This window comes from Oxyura jamaicensis, chromosome 13 (assembly GCF_011077185.1).
Source record: "Oxyura jamaicensis isolate SHBP4307 breed ruddy duck chromosome 13, BPBGC_Ojam_1.0, whole genome shotgun sequence".
Classification (NCBI taxonomy): domain Eukaryota; kingdom Metazoa; phylum Chordata; class Aves; order Anseriformes; family Anatidae; genus Oxyura; species Oxyura jamaicensis.
The window spans coordinates 16,416,149-16,431,464 of record NC_048905.1 but is presented as its reverse complement, the minus strand read 5'-3'; the positions used below and the strand labels follow the sequence as shown (position 1 = coordinate 16,431,464).

At 56.8% G+C, this 15,316-nt stretch overlaps 1 protein-coding gene across 2 annotated transcripts in view; it reads left to right on the top strand.

Moving 5' to 3' along the window:
• The window catches only part of JADE2 (jade family PHD finger 2), a 58,893-nt gene that overhangs the window by 18,357 nt on the left and 25,220 nt on the right, over positions 1 to 15,316 (top strand). For both annotated transcript variants that reach the window (XM_035338529.1, XM_035338528.1), the window contains exon 4: positions 7,738 to 7,907. In XM_035338529.1, coding sequence (XP_035194420.1) covers positions 7,738 to 7,907 — 170 coding nt within the window. The remainder of the gene's footprint in view (positions 1 to 7,737; positions 7,908 to 15,316) is intronic.

Here is a 15,316-nt window from a genome sequence, read left to right as displayed (position 1 = left end):
TTTTTTTTTTTTTCTCCCTTCTTTTTATTTTTTTTCATCCGCTCTGGCTCGTGGTGAAAACTTCTGTGAGCTCAGGGCTCGCAGACGGCCCGGTGGCGATTTTACAAAGGGCTGGTTTTTGGGTCTGCTGTCCCCGTTCTGGGGCTGACCGTCTCGAGGTTGTGCTCCGCTCCAGAAATCCTGGCACGCTTCCCTTTCAAGATCTGAGGCTTGGGTTTGATCAAAAGAAATACAAACCCCATCTGCTCCGGGCCCGAACGTGGAGGCCACAAGCCCTTGGGGGACGTGAGAGGGGAGAGGAAGGCCGACTGGCCCCGCGGCCGCGGTGGGGACGGAGACGGCCGGGCTGACCCAGGGCTCAGCAGCTGGCCCGTGGCGCTTGCTTGGTGCAGAACGGCAAAAAAAGAAGCCCCAAATTCCCCAGTAATGAAACCTCAGCGGGCTGCCTGTGTGACGCTGCTGCTGGGAAGGGGAAGGTCCGGTGCTGGTCGGCCTGCGCAGCCCCGTGCCCTGCCGAGGGCCCCGTCAGGTCCTGCTGAGCTGGGTTTGTGTCGGGAGCTGCGGGGCTGGTGGGGGCTGCGGGCTTTGGGGTCCTTGCCCTGGGAGAAAAGCACCTCCCTTCTTCATCCAGGACCAGGGACTTAGCGTGCAGCTGGGCAAACTCTAGCAAATCTGATTGCTGTGGCTTGTAGCTGTAATTAAATCACCTCGTGGTGATCCGTGCGCCCAGCGACCCCGTGAACAACACAAGAAACTCGCTCTCGGGTGCTCCTCGGAGAGCTGAAAGGACCGGGACAGGGGGAGCTGCGGCACTGGGATGGTTGCTCAGCGCTGCTATTGCTAATCCCGTGGGATTTAGGTGAAATTGGCAGTTCTGAGGCGAGCTGAGTCCGTGGAGGCACCGTGCTCCCGGTGTCCTGCTTGGAGAGGAGCTGGGAGGGTTGGGGTTTTTCAGTGCGTTCGGAGATGCTCTGGAAAAGGCAGCGGGGCACGGGTGGCTTGGTAGCAGCGTGGATGCTGGAAGGGCAGGCAGACAGATCCCTCCTGGTGCTGTGCTCCCACAACTCAGCACCGGAGCCCTTCCCTTGCCTTTTGGGGCTCACGCAGTGATGGGGAACAAACGGCCGAGCCTGGGTGCTGCGTGGGCCAGGAGGAGACCCGTGCGACAGCAGCGTGCTACCCAGAGGACTGCTCAGCCCCGTGCCCTCACCTTCCCTGCGAGCGTCCCGGCGCTCAGCACCCTCGGCAGGAGCGGGGGCGGCCACGGGGATCCCGGGCTCGTGGCCCCGCAGGGCTCGGAGCCGCGGCAGGTGCAGGGCTGCTCGCAGCGCCGCGCTCTGCTCTCCGTTAGTAGGTGGGTACAGATAAAAACGGAGCTGTTTGCATTGCTGAAGTAATTATGGAAGCATTATCTGGCTGGGCTAATTAACTCCAGATGCTTTAACGTTAGTAGTTTGGCTTAAGTTACGTGAAGAAGCAACGGTTTGGGTCCTTTTATATCAAGTGTCCCTGCCTCTACTAGCAGCCATGCCAAGACTTACAGGAGCTGAAGGGGATGGAGCAGGGTGTCGGTGACCTGTGGCTGTGTTTGGCACTCAGCGCTGGGCCCTGACGGGGAGGAGAAGTGGGGAGAGCAGTGCCAGGCTGCTGGAGGGAAGGGGGGAGATGTGCAGGGATGCTCCGGGTGCTCCAGCAGCAGCACGCACCTTCTGCTCGCAGCCCAGACGCCGCCTTTGTCTGGTCAAGCAGAAAAAAAACGGCTCTTGGCTGCCATGGGCTCCGTACGGGGCTCTGCGGCTCTCCTGCTGCACCTCAGCACTTGTTTACTGCCACTCTCCTCCGCTCTGCTTAGGAATTATTTTCTGGGCACCGACTCGGAGCTGAGACCTAAATAATTCAGCTGTTGAGCTAAGTCTCGGTGAGGTTCAGCCTGGAATACGAACGTGAGAAAGGCAGGAGCATCAGCGCTCTGCTCTCCGCCCGGACCGCGGAGTATCAGGCTTTTTATACGGTGATAAACAGCTCAGGAACGAAATTGGAAAAGCTGCCCGGCTTTAACAAGATGGCTGTTTAGTGCCTCCTGTTCGCTTGTTCTCTCTTTATAACACATCAAAGAGGAGTGAATCACTTTCTCCTTAGAGGACTGCATTATTCCAGGGGCCTGGCAGGACCCACGCTGGCCACGGGCTGTGGCTGGAGGAGGTTTGAGCTGAAGAAGGGGAAAGGGAGTGTTTTTCTAATTGCACCTGTTCACTGCGATTCGGAGCCCCAGCTGCATTTCTGTGCGAGGCTCAGAACCTGCCTGTAGCCATCCCCACCGCCAGCAGCCTGCGAGGGGCCACCCTACCCCGTCCCTCGTGCTTCGTAATGAAATGGGGTTCTCGGGGTGGGGGGGGATTTGCAAACCCGGGCAGCCAGACCCTGACTGGAGCCAGGGAGCCAAAAACGAGGATTTTCCCTTGCAAATGCCTTCAGGGCCGATAAGGATCGTTTGGAATCGGCTCTGCCTGGAAAGCGCCGCGAGTCCAGAGTTCAGCTGAGAAAAGCAGCAGCCGAAGGGATGGGGGGGGAGCAGCCGCACCGTGCCGGGCTGGTCCCCGCCTGCCGGGGGACACCGGGGTCCCTGGCACCTCGGGGGGGGTCCCTGGCACCTTTGGGGGTCCCTGTCACTTCGGGGGGGTCCCTATCACTTCGGGGGGGTCCCTGGCAGCCCTTGGACAGGACCCGATGCGCACGGTGCGCATCCACCCGGGCATTACGTCACCTGCAGCCACCCTCACTGGCTGCTGGTACCCGGAGGGCAGGACGATGCTGCGAGCAGCCTTAACCCTTCCTGAGCACCCGGGGTAGCACAAAGGGACCTTGGTGGCACGGAGCGATGGTGTTTGTGCAGTCGGGGGGGTGGGGGGGGCGCCGGGGCTTCTGGTGCAGGAGCTTGGCACGTCTTCCTGGGGCCAAATCCAGAGTCAGAGCTGCGTCAAGTGTTTCGCCGTGCCAGGGGGTTGGAGCAAGCCGTTGACTCGCAGGGCGCAGCCGAGGGTTCCCGTTCCCCACCTCTGCCCCCCCGGGGCTGATCCTGCGCCCGCGGCCCCGGTTTGTACACGGGCATCGCTGTGGGTCTGCAGCGGTGGTGGCCAAATCTCGAGGGGTTTTGGCTCCGGTCAGGAAATCCTGCAAATTCTTCCTTTTCTCATGGGACCGGCCGCCTCTGCCGCTTCTGCTCCATGCCCCGGGTTTCACTCTTACCCTCTGGTTTTGGGTTTCCTTCCATCCCACCGCCTGTGGTGCCTGCAGCATCGTCTCTTGAGGGCACAGCCACCCGTGGGCACCAGCACCTGCATCCTGGAGGTGCTGGGGGGCCGCTCATCCAGCCGGTCCGTGCCATTTTCAACCCCAGGCTGGTTAATTTAAACCCTAACCTCTTTCATACTGCTTGGCTTTCCCTTTCTTCTTCGGACAGAGCTCTGGGAGTGTAGGATTTAGCTCGTGCTTTTACAGACATCAACAGGAGGCATAAAAGTGGGATCACTGGGCATAACACCCCTCGGTAAAGCCGGGCCAGGTGCGCTGAGGATCCCAAAGCCCTGTGTGTGGTGGCAGCCGTCACTGCCACGAGCCCTTCGCCCTCTGCCCCTCTCCCCGACACCAGCAGGCGCCTTCCCTGACGCCTCACGCTCCGCTCCGCCGTTCAGAAGCGCTCGCGCTTATAACATCTATTAGCTTAAGTTTATAAGAAGATTGGGCATCTGGTCTGCAGAGCCTGCGAGATACTATTTTAATAAACAGCAAATGAAAATTGTCCCTTTAAATTGCAGAAAGCCTTTTGAAAGTTGGAGTGTGCCGCAGGAGAATTCCCCCGCGAGCAGAGCTGGCAGCAATAACAGTATCAGCATCCTCTGAAGGTTGCTGGCAGAATTATCTTTCCACTGACTTTCCTAAGCTGATTTATTTATGGACACTGGACCAGACTAATTTAGACTGGAATGTAGGTAGCAAGAAGATGACTGACTAAAGCCTTCATTGTGATAAAGCGGAGCGTTTTCAGAAGCGAAACGCTGTTCAGGGTTGTTTATTATTTCCATCTGGTATATTAGAAGGGAGAATACAGAAAAAAAGATGCGCTCTCCCTTCGGCCAGCTGAAGCATTCAGTTTACAGAGATGATTAGCCATGGGAATTCGCCGAGCGTATTTTATTACCGCGTCATCTTCTCCTGGGACGGATGCGATCCCCAGGAGTGCTGGGGTCCACTTACTCCTTTCCCTCAAGCGCCCTTGAGGCCCACTTGCAGCCTCGTGTCCTCGGGCTTGCTGTGCCGTTCAGCCTGATCCCAATTTTCAGCCCCTCGTTGAAACAAGCTCCGGCTTGGTGCCGGTCTTTCCGAAATGCCGGCAGGCTGCGTGGGGGTGTCCCTGGGACACCACCTCTGGCCGGGTGAGGAGAGGCTTCTCCCGCAGGTGGTGCTGAGGGGCGGTGCTGTGCGGGGTCTGCCAGGGTCCTGCTGCTGGTGAACCTCCCGCACGCACGTCTGCGCTGCACCCTGCTGCGGGGGGCACAGCCTTGCTCGCATCTCCGCCATCTCGCTGCGGTAAAAGGGGGCCTTTTGCCCGGGTACAACCCCGGGACTGGCGCAGAGGTGTCTGCTCGGGGTGTTTGAAAGCTGCGCTGCTGCTGGGGCAGGGTAGGGCTGCTCTGCGAGGCGCCGGTGCAGAGCCGGTCGGCTTTGTGGCCGTGCTACTTGTTCCTCTAGCGTTTTCGTTTCCTGCTTTGGCATGGTGCGTCCTCTGCCCACCTTCCCGGTTTGGAGCACTTGAAGCATTCCTGGGTCCTGCTATGAGTCACCCCGGCCTCGTGATGCTTTCCGTTCCCAGCCAGGGGTCACGCTCGGTGCTTTCTCTTCTCTGCACACCACGGAGCCTCTGAGCCTCAGGATCTTCCCTTGTCTGGGTGTTTCCTGACACATCTTGCTACACGAAGCTGTTTCTCCGTGCCACCGCCCTCTCATTTAGGGTGAGAGATGGTTTGGGGCACCTTGGAGCACGCTCTTGCCTGTGCATGCTCTGGTTGTGCTGGGGGTCCCCCATGGGATCCCCGTCTCCACAGGGCAGCAGGAGGAAGGACGCTGCCAGGGGTGTTCCTTTGTCACCGTCACCATTTGTTTGGAGCGTGCCGGGGCTGATGGCATGTTCCCAGCTCAGTGCGCCTCGCCTCTGATAGCCTCTTCGAACTGAGCCCAGAGACGAAAGGCCAAAGCAGCAAAACTCTATAGGAACGGGAAAAATCCCCCGGAGATGCCCCAAGTTCCCTTTCCGCTGTGGAAATCTCGTGCTGGAGCTGGCCCTGAGGGAGGCTGCAGGGCAGGGGAAAATGATCTAGGGAAGGCACTACGTTTGGAGTGGAACCAGCTCCCCAAGTGAAGCTGCGGATCAGCAGCTTGGTGCTGAGGATACTGCGGGCACCCGCTGCCCTCCACCGTCCTGGGCACAGCTGGGGCCTCTCATCTCGCCTCTCATCTCACTCCTGCCGTGCCCCAGGGACAACACGGAGCATTAAACTTCGTGATTTTTTTTACCAGGCTAAGAGCAGAGCCTCCAGGGCCACCTCCTGCGTGTCCGTGGCTGGTGGCATGTTGGTGGCACCAGCACCAGCAGGCTGCTCGGGCGGCACCGCTCCCACGGCTCCTTCCGACAGCACTAACAGAGCATTCGGCACCCCTGGGTCATTTTCCTCTCGACAGCTTTGAGCTCTCCTGTAAGGCCAGTGCCTGGTGTGCTCAGGGCCTGATGATTTGCAAAACTGACCTGGAGCTGGCTCATGGCTGGAGGGTTCCAGTTCTGCTGGCACCAAGGAGCCCGGAGTATTTCAGGGGGCTGGGAGCTCCTTGGAGGAGAGTCCTGAAGCTCGATAGCAGCACGCCTGCTTTCAGTGTTATTACTGCTGTCTGCATTAAATACAGGCTTTCCTGAATCCCCAAGCCCTGTCCTAGATTACAGATGGCTCATTTTAAAATCTGGGGACTCTCAGAGCTGTGTTCTCCTGGCCTTATTTTCAGATCCTGAGCTGAGGTTTGGAGATGTCCGCGGGGCATTGAGGCATACCTTTATTTCCAATTTGCTGGTGGGGAAAGTAAGGCTAAAAAGGTCGATTGCTTTGCCAAGGTCAGGCAGCAAGCAGTCAGAAAAGCTGCAAGACCCCTGCCCCGCAGGCTGGGCCGGTGCAGGAGGAGGGCTGCACCCTCAGGCTCTGCCCAGCCGGGTTCCCAGGCACAGAAGCCACCGGGAAGGGACGACGTGGAGCAGCACATTGCTGTTCTCCTGTGTGTTCCTTTGCAGCGTTTTCCTGTGTCCCCGCATTGACATAATTTGGAAGGATGGAGAAGGGGAACGACCCTTCGGGGCGTTTTTCGCACGCTTCCCCGAGTGGCAGTCTCGCAGCCTCGTCATGCAGATGCTGTTGGGGTGTGTGAGCGTGGGCTGTGCTCTCCGTGTGGCTCACGGTGGTGTAACCGGGCTGGGAACATCCAGCCCAGCACCGGTTCCCTGCACCATCCCGGGCAGGGGGCAGGATTCCCGGTGTCGGAGGGGCCGGGCGCGGGCAGGCGCAGCGTGGGCACGGTGCCTCGCTCGGCTCCAGAGCCCGCGCACGTGGGAGGGAGGCTGCTGCCAGCGGGCGTGTGGCGATGCTTGCGAGGCGGGCTGGAAGAAAGGAGCCATGCAAAGTGTACAAATGGCTTAATTTCTGCCGGCGTGAAGGGAAATGGTGTAAGTCCTGAAAAGCGAGCGAGTTCCCGCAGAGACCCCGGCACAAAGCCTCCCAGCCGCTGCTTCCCGGTGGCGCCTTTGATCCGCGGGGCTGCACTGAGTGCGGGGGAGCAGGAACCCATTTGTTCGCAGTGAAAGGCATCCGTGTGGCTTAGGAAGAATGAGCCGCGGCGTCAAAGCCTGCGTGTGGCAGCGATACCCGTTTTATTTCGGCAGTGATCAGTGTTAGGGGACCAATTTCGGGAGAGGAATAGACTGAGGCAGACGGAGGCACGGGCCAACGAAACAACCCCCTGATTCCCAGACCAGTAAAAACAAATTCACCTGCATCATATGCTCAGATGCTCATTTAAGCCTCTACAGAGGCACTTTTTTTCAGCAGCTTCCCCCGTCAGCACTCCTGGACGTGGTGGGGGCCGTGGCCGACCTCGTGGCCGTCGCCATCACAGCTGGCATGGCAGCATGCAGCTGGACCAGACAGAAAACTCCTAGCCCACGGGAACCGGGCCTTTATCAAAGTCAGGAGTGGATATTTGTCTGCTTTTGCATGTTATTTTTTTCTCTTGGACAACATCAGAACTGTTCCCGAAAAACTGAGCCCGAGCCGTTTGTTTTGGTGCCGTGTCCTGTTTACCCTGGCACGCAGCGAACCCTTCCCCTTCTCAGGCGCGGCAGCTGCACAGCCCCGCTACCGGCAGCGAGAAATATTTCCCCTCTGGTGGAGGCAGCCTCTGACCCCTCACACACCCCAGAGGTCCCCTCCTCCCCTCTAAGACCTCAGCAGGCACTCGCTGCTGGTTCCCTTCCCATTTTCAGCAGCTCCTCGCCTCCCTCCGGCCTCAAGCGGCGCTCGTGTTCCCCGAGTCAGGCTGTCAGTGCCGTGACTGCACCCTCGGTGGCAAGAAACGGGCCCTTGGGCTTCTAGCGGGAGGCTTTTGGGAGCCGTGGCTCTTTCTCAACCTCTCCTTTCCTTCCAGGATCATTCCCCAGCTGGAGAACTCGCCTTCGCCGGTTTCGCCGAGCAGCCTGCCCGGCTCTGAGATTTCGGAAGCCACAAGGACGTACTTGCAGGGAGTGAGCCGCTACGACCTGGACGAGCTCGATGCCTGCTGGTTGGAGCTGGTTAACATGGAGCTCAAGGAGATGGGTAAGTACCACGGCCATTTCTCCTCCTGCCTGGGCTGCCTGCAGAGCAGGCATGAGGTCTTTTAAGTGATGGTGTGGAAGAAAAGGCCTTGAGGAAGAAACCTTTGTTCCGGCTCTCTAGAAGAGGTTACGTGGATTGCACTCACCCCCCCCCCGGGCTGGCCACATCTCCAGCCGTAGCCAACTGGAGCCGGAGGAGAGGTTTCCCACTCCAAACCTCAGATTCTCCAAAGTGCCAGTCCTGGGTTTTCTCTCCCTTCCAAGCTGTCTTTAAATACCTCAGCATAATGTTGCCTGCGTTACTGCTCTTCTATCACCGCACATTTTTAAATCCATTAGTGCTGGGTGCAGGTAACTCGGCTGGGAATTTGCCCCCCGGCGCTTTGCTTAGCATGGTCTGTTGGGCAGATACGTTGGCACAGGCACTGGGCGTGCGGTGCTGCCAGACCGTGGAGAGATTTTCCAGTCCTTGGCAGGGCAGGGCTGCTGCGGGGTGGTTGCTGCTGCACAGGTCGGAGTGACAGAGCGATAAAACTTTCGCATTTAGGGCGCAGTGGAAGCTGAAACGTGCCTGCACAGAGCGTTACTCCGGGCTGCAAAGGTCTTTGAGGGTGGCACAGAGCACGTCAGCGAGTGCTGGGGCAGACAGGATGGTGCACTGCTGACCGGGATGGAGCTCGGCGTGGCAGAGATGAAATCCTCACTTCTAGCCACTTCCCCCTTGTACGAACTTCATACGTCTCCAGAAAGGCAAGCGGGCAGAGATTTGGCTCCTCCAGCTCCGCCGGGTTAAATTTGGCTCGCTTTATTATTTCTTCAAAGTGTTCACTTACAGACGCAGTGCCTTAAATGGTTTTCAGATGGGGAGCCCCCCGCGCTGATTGATCACTCGAAGGCTGAGCCCGGTGCCGCCGAAGGGGGGGGGAAGCAGGCGGGGATGCTCGGGGAGCCAGATGTGCGCCGGCCGCCTCCTTCCCCTGCTCGCAGGTACCGAGCCGTGTCAGCGAGAGGCTCTTGGCTCTGCCAGCAGCGGTGTTGGATTCAGGAGGAGAGCCTGAGCACCGTCGTAGCCGTCGGTGCTGGGTGGCACTGGGTGCGTTGCCACCGATGCCCTGTGCGATTTTGAGCGAGTGGCATTTTTCTTCCTGCAGCTCCCTGCCATTTTTCAGGCAGTCAGCTTCCACAAGGATGGTCCTTTGGGGGGGTGTGTACAGCACCGGGCTGGATGGGACCGCGGGGTCCGATGAAGCCCCCGAGTCCTCTGTAATAACCCACCGCAGATGGTAATAACAAACCCGGGGGACTGCAGCAGCGGTAACGCAAGGAGGCTCACTGTCCGTCAGCAGATTCTCCAGTCCATTTCAGTTGCTGGAAGAGCTCTGTAATTACTGTCTGAGCCTTAAATATGCCGGCAGCTTGGGAAAACAGTGTTTGCTGTGTGAAATCCACTGCGAACGCCGCAGCCTGCAGCAGTGAGTGAGCTCGCCCTGTCCCCCAGTGCCCCCACCTCTCCAGCAGGGCTGGCTCCGGAGCACTTTCCACAGGTTTTCACCTGTTTCACCCAGGTTTTGGTGAGTTTTGATTTTTTTTGCCCAGGCGACACATTTTTCTGTCAATATAACTGATGGGATTTGGTGTGCGTAGAGGAGAGAGTTGGGTCTGCCGAGGCTCTGTATTGAGCTCCCTTGGTCAGAACAGAAAATCCATCACTGATCACCTCCTGGGCCTTCTGGGCTGGAGGCTCAGCCTCCTCTGCCTCATACAGGGACGGATCTGTGCTTCTGGTCTGCAACAGGAGGGGAACGTGGGGCTTGTGCCCTTCAGCACCTAATCCAGAAGCCTGCTGCATGCCTAGGTTGGTCTGGAGGTGGTCCATAAATAGTGCTTTCTCCCGGAAGCCCTCGACTTTAATGACATAGTGAGATTTCCAAACGAGCTCTGCTAATCTCTGAGATCATTAACAGGATTTAACTGGAGATCTGCTGCCTCTCCTCCTGTTCGGAGAAGTCAGAAGTTATCTCCCAGCGTGGAGCGATAGGCAGGAGTTTACATTCCTCCTGGGCATTCGGCTGAGCTGCTGTCACTGGGCAGTGCTTGGGCACAGTGTGTCATCCTCCAAATATTTCATGACAGAGAAGGAGCGTGATCTCTGACTGGCTCTGGAGGGGTGGTGGGGAGGAGAGCTGGAAAACACCTATTAGCTCATCCGTGCTGCGAGCGGCGCTGATCCGCGTAGCGCATAGCACATGCCTTTTCCAGTCCTTTTTAGGTCACCCCCGAGATGGAATTTTATCACCGGGATCAGATAAACCTCCAGATAGCTCCGGCGATCCGCAGCCTGCTGCTCCTCCCTGGGTGAGGTGGGCAGCCTTTCCCTTTCCCAAAAGCAGGAGCTGCTCCGTGCGAAGCAGCTTGCAGTGGCTTTAACCCCTGGCCGCTAACACGTTTCAGTAGCTGGGGGCTGTGCCTGGGGAGAAAGGCACTGCTTAAAGGGCTTCCGTGTGCTGGAGATGAAATCAATATTTAAGGAAGCCTAAATGTTTTATTTGTTGCTGCTGCAATAGGAGACGGTGAAAGAAGTGGGTCTTGAAGTTGTTGGAGTGAAACCTCGGAGCAGATTTATGCACATGTCACCCGCAGCAGCGCAGAGAGAAGCCATGCCATTAAGTCTTCATTTTTTTTAAATTAAGATTTTATGCTGTATTTGGTGATCTCCGCTAAATCCAAAGCTATTGTAAGAGTGGGGCTAGGCAGACTTCAAAGCCCTGGGCTGAAAGATCCCTTTGCAGTGATCGGCACTTCATAAAAACACACGGAAAATCCTGAAGAAATTGCTAAAAACGTTGCCGGAATCAATTTTGCTGAAGGCAGAATACGAGTTTCTCAGTATTCCCTTGACTTAATCCATATGGTGTATGCTGCTCACATATGCCCACCACAGTTTCTATCTTGGGAGCTGGAGGTGTTCCTGTTATTTTATGGCAGGAACATGCAAAGGTCACATTTATTGCTTTTGAAGCTCCAGGGGGAATTCATCACTGCATACTTGAGATATGTCTGTGTGCTAATTAGATCATACCTCCCTCGGCGGAGGTGAGGTTGGTCAAGTAGGCATGGAATAAACCAGAGTCAGTGCAGGATCCCCGGGGAAGACGCGCTCGTCCAAGCAGAGGCTGGAGAGCCAGGAGGCCAGAGGCTGCCCCAGCCCAGCACATCGCTCCCTGTTCCCTTCTCCAGGACGTGGGGACCCCGTTTTCCCCCGAGGCAGCGTTTTAGAGATTTGGGGTGATTCCTTCAGTGCCACCCCGGTGCAGCTGGCCCAAGGATGCTGTGTTGGGGATGGCTGTGGTGGGGACCAGTGGGACATAGAGGGGCCACCTTCCCCTGGGGGGGATGTTTCCCAAACGCAGCTCACAGGAGGATGCACAGAGCCCTGTCCTTTATATAGTGGGATCCATTTCCTTTAGTCACCAGCCCGGAACCCCCCTTTTTGAGCACCTTCCCCGCAGCCAGGAGGGCTGCTGAGGTACAGAGGCTTCGCCGGAGCCCTCTGCCACTCGTCCCCTGCGTGTGACAGCGGTGGCATTGCCATCCCCCCACGCACACGTGTGGGTCTCTCCCCTCCCACAACTGCCCCACACTGCCCTGCTGGCTGCTGGGCTCTGGGAAAAGCTCGGCCCATTCATAGTTCAGGGGCTGTTTGCTTGGATTCCTCCTTGCACGAGGAGTCACTGGAGCAGTGCGTGAGGGCCCGGGGCAGCAAGCCCCCACCTCCCAGCGGTGTACCACCAGCACGAGGTGTTCAGGGTGCACCAGAGGCACCTCTCTGAGGCAAAACAGTGCCCGGGGGGCAGATTCGGGGCTGTTTTCAGCCACCCCGGTGGTATCGGGGATGAGGACTCTCCTGGCCGCGGCTGTCCCTGGTTGCACCTGGGGGGACCGTTTGGGGTAAGAAAACCAAATTGTAACCCAGGCTCACACAACGATCCCGACTGTTTAGTGTGTTAATAGCCCTGGCCTTTAAGGTACCCTAAAGCAAGGAAAGCCAGAAACGTTTTCAGGTGGCAGCTCCACAAGCTGTGGGCAGAGGTGAAAACACCCCAAGCCTCTGGAAAGAAACCCGATTTGATGTAACTCCTGCCGGGAACAGGTACCGCAGCAAAGCATGGCTGAGGGCTGGAGGAGCAGGGCTGGAGACAGCAGCACGGCCAGCTCCAGACGTGGGACACCTTTCCCAGCCCAGCCAGCTCGGTGTCAGGCGTCGTTCTGCCGTCTCCATCAGCTCCTCGCAGCAGTTGCAGCAGTTCCCAGCGCTCCGCCGGGTTTGCTGCTGGGTGCAGCGAGGAGGCTTTCATCAGGAGTGCTCCAGGACAGCGCTGTCGGCGCAGAGCATTGCTGGAGGGAGACGGCGGATCAGAAAAGTGGCTTCTAAAACATTTTGTCATCATCTTAAATTTGAGAAATAATTGATGTCAGTGGGTGGCATAAAGGGTGATAATTGGTTCCTGTAAATCTTTTAAGTGCATTAGCAGGCTGGGTTTGTAACAAAATAGCTGGAAGTTTTGCTGCCTGTGTTCAGCTCCTGCAGGCTGTATGCTGCTGTTGGCTTCATTGGTCCCACTTTCTGGTAGGGCTCTGTTTATAAATAATGGGGATAAAAGATGAATGTCATTGCCACAGCTCCCCAACGTGCCATGGGCAGGGGCTGCAGGCTCAGGACGGCAAGGCGCTGGCTGTCCCTGGGTGACCAGGACCTGGCAGCCTTTTCCTCTCAGTTTTTCAAAAAGACGGACCAACATCATCTCACAAGTGCTTTTTTTTTCCCTTCATTTTTCTTTAAAAAGCAACGGTAATTTTGTTCCTGTATTTTTTTTTTTTCTCTGAAAAATAGGCTCCGAGGTTTATAGCTTGTGAATCAACTAATGGCCCAGCCTGCAACCCTGATGATTGTTTGTTCATGAGCTGTTTTATCTCCAGGTATACTCCACAGGCTAAAAGGATTTATTGTTTCAGTAAATTGATTTCAGTGGAGTGCAGTTTAGTCAGAAATAGGTCTCTGTTTTGTGAAAGGTGGCTCTCCAGCTATTTTTTTCTCCGTGCACTGAGTAGGCTCAAACCAGGATAAAGAGTAGCTGAGAATTCATTTAGCGGGAGAATATTGCTCCTTCATGCCACATAAATTACAGTATTGCAAAAATAATTATACCGGAGGACGGCGTCGTGTGAAGGAGTGTGCCTGGGGATGCTCGGCTGGGCCGGGCTGTGCCTTGCTCGGGGGCGAGGGAAGGATCCCGAGGAGGCTCCGCTGGGTGCTGGGCCTGCCCGTGGGCTGTGGGGAGGTGGTCCCGGGGTGGTTGGTGTCCTCCCGGGGCTGATGCTGATTCCCAGGGACCGCAGGAGGTGGAGGAGGCAGCGGGAGCCAGGAGGGATCATCACTTGCTGGGGGAGAGGATGAGAAGAGGCTCATCCCCAAAGTTTGGAAGGGGATAATGAGCAAATTTCCACTTCTGTGCCTCATACCCTGTAGCTTGAGGGCACAGAGGGGTTCTGCGGGGATCCACACGGAAAGCAGTCGTTGTTACTGGGTCAGTGTTGGTGGGAGGAGAGCCTGGGAGGCCTGGAAGGGGCTCTGGGACGTGGAGCCTTCTGTTCTGCTGGTGCTGTGAGCATGGCTCCACATCACGATCATAGCGGTGAGAGATGAAATCTCACTTCTAGCCATGTCCCTCCAGACAGAAACTATGAGAAATCAGCAGTGACATCGCCCTTCTTCTGCAGAGGCCCCCAGGACCTTTGTTTTCTCCCCCCCTTTACACAAGACCCTGCCATACCTTAGCCAAGTGCAGACACCTCTCCTTTGGTCAGCCTTTCAGGTGCACAGTCCTGGTTTTGGTCTCAAGGACATGATTATGACCTGGGGCTTAATCCTTGGTCTTGTTCAGCTGGAGTTACTCGGTGTAGCCACGGTCTGAGTCTGAGTCTTTGCCCTTCACTCCCAGAGAAGATAACGGTGGCACAGTTGGGTACAGCACGGGGAGGGTTTCGGTGGAGAATTTCTTGTTTTTGCCATTTGGCTGGCCACAATCAATACGGATAGTGTTTTCTCAGCCAAAAAAAACGACAATTTTATGAATGGAGTTTAATAGCAGTAACTTTATATGATGCAGAAAGAGATAAATGGAGCTCAAATGGAAAAAGAACTTCACCCTCAGGCCCCATTGTTTAGTGTTTCATAAGCGATTAATCGCTTCATCCCCATCAAGTGCAATTGTCAATTCAATAAGCTCCGAGGTATCCTGAATGGCGCTTGGCAAACAAATTCCTAATGTAATTACATCTAAACGGAGTGTGAGAGCGTGTGAGCGAGAGGAGGCAGGGATCTATATTCCTCCATGTAGCGGCGCAGCGAGTGTGCTGCCCGCAAGTGGAGGAGCAAGCCGCCTTCCGTCCGACGCCGCTGATGATTTCGCCGCGCGCTTGAAAGCGGCTTCTTTGCACCTGATGCGGAATGGGAGCTGTGCAGGAGGGAGGTTGGTGTCTGTGGGGTTTGTCCTTTCTGCCAGAGCCTGAAATATTGGAAGGCATGGGATGTGAAATAGTAGATTTGATGGATATGTAATAACAGGGTTTGAAACGCTGGCTGAGGGTTGTATGCTCTCATTAGGGTAGAAGAGGAAGGCTTGCGTTTCTCCTGCAGCAAGGCCATCACAGTGGTGTGTTTGTAAGGGACACCACGGAGGCAAAAGCAGTGGTGCTGGCATCCCAGTGCAGCTCCACGCTCTGCTCCAGCTCCTCCAGGAGCCCCGGGCACCGCGTGCTGGTCCAGGGCTCCGCAGGGCTCCGTGCCTGCCGCTGGGGCTCGTGGCTCCTAAAACAGGCCCGGCCGGGCCGCTTGGCGTGTTGCGGCACGGCAGCCCCGGCGCTTGAAAGGGCTGCGATAGGGAGCAGCGTTGTCTGCCCGAGATGGGATCTCAGCCTCGACACAGACATGTGAAATGCCAGGCTAGATGTTTGCAGAGACTTGTCAAGCCAACGGAAACCCTGCCAAGGCGAAACATTGGGGAAGATCTGAAACAGGCAGACAATGGTGTGCTTGCTTGCCGGTCTCGCCTGCGGGTCTCTTTCCCCCTTGACAGAGATTTTTTGGCGGGTTGGTGGCCAGCGGGGAAAGGAGCAGCTCCGTGGCCTCATCTTGCAGGGGAGCTTGCCCCAGGACACAGCCCTCACGCTGCGGCTCTGCCTGAGCCCAGCGAGGCGAGTGGCTCCTCCAACACTCAGCTAATAACTGCCTAACTCCACTACGTCCTCAAGCCTTTCTTTCCTGCTCTGTAACCAAGACATTGCCTCCCGTAGCCTTACAAGAAGACAGGCAGGAGGTCACAGGACAGTGATGTGTGGCGGAGGTGCAGC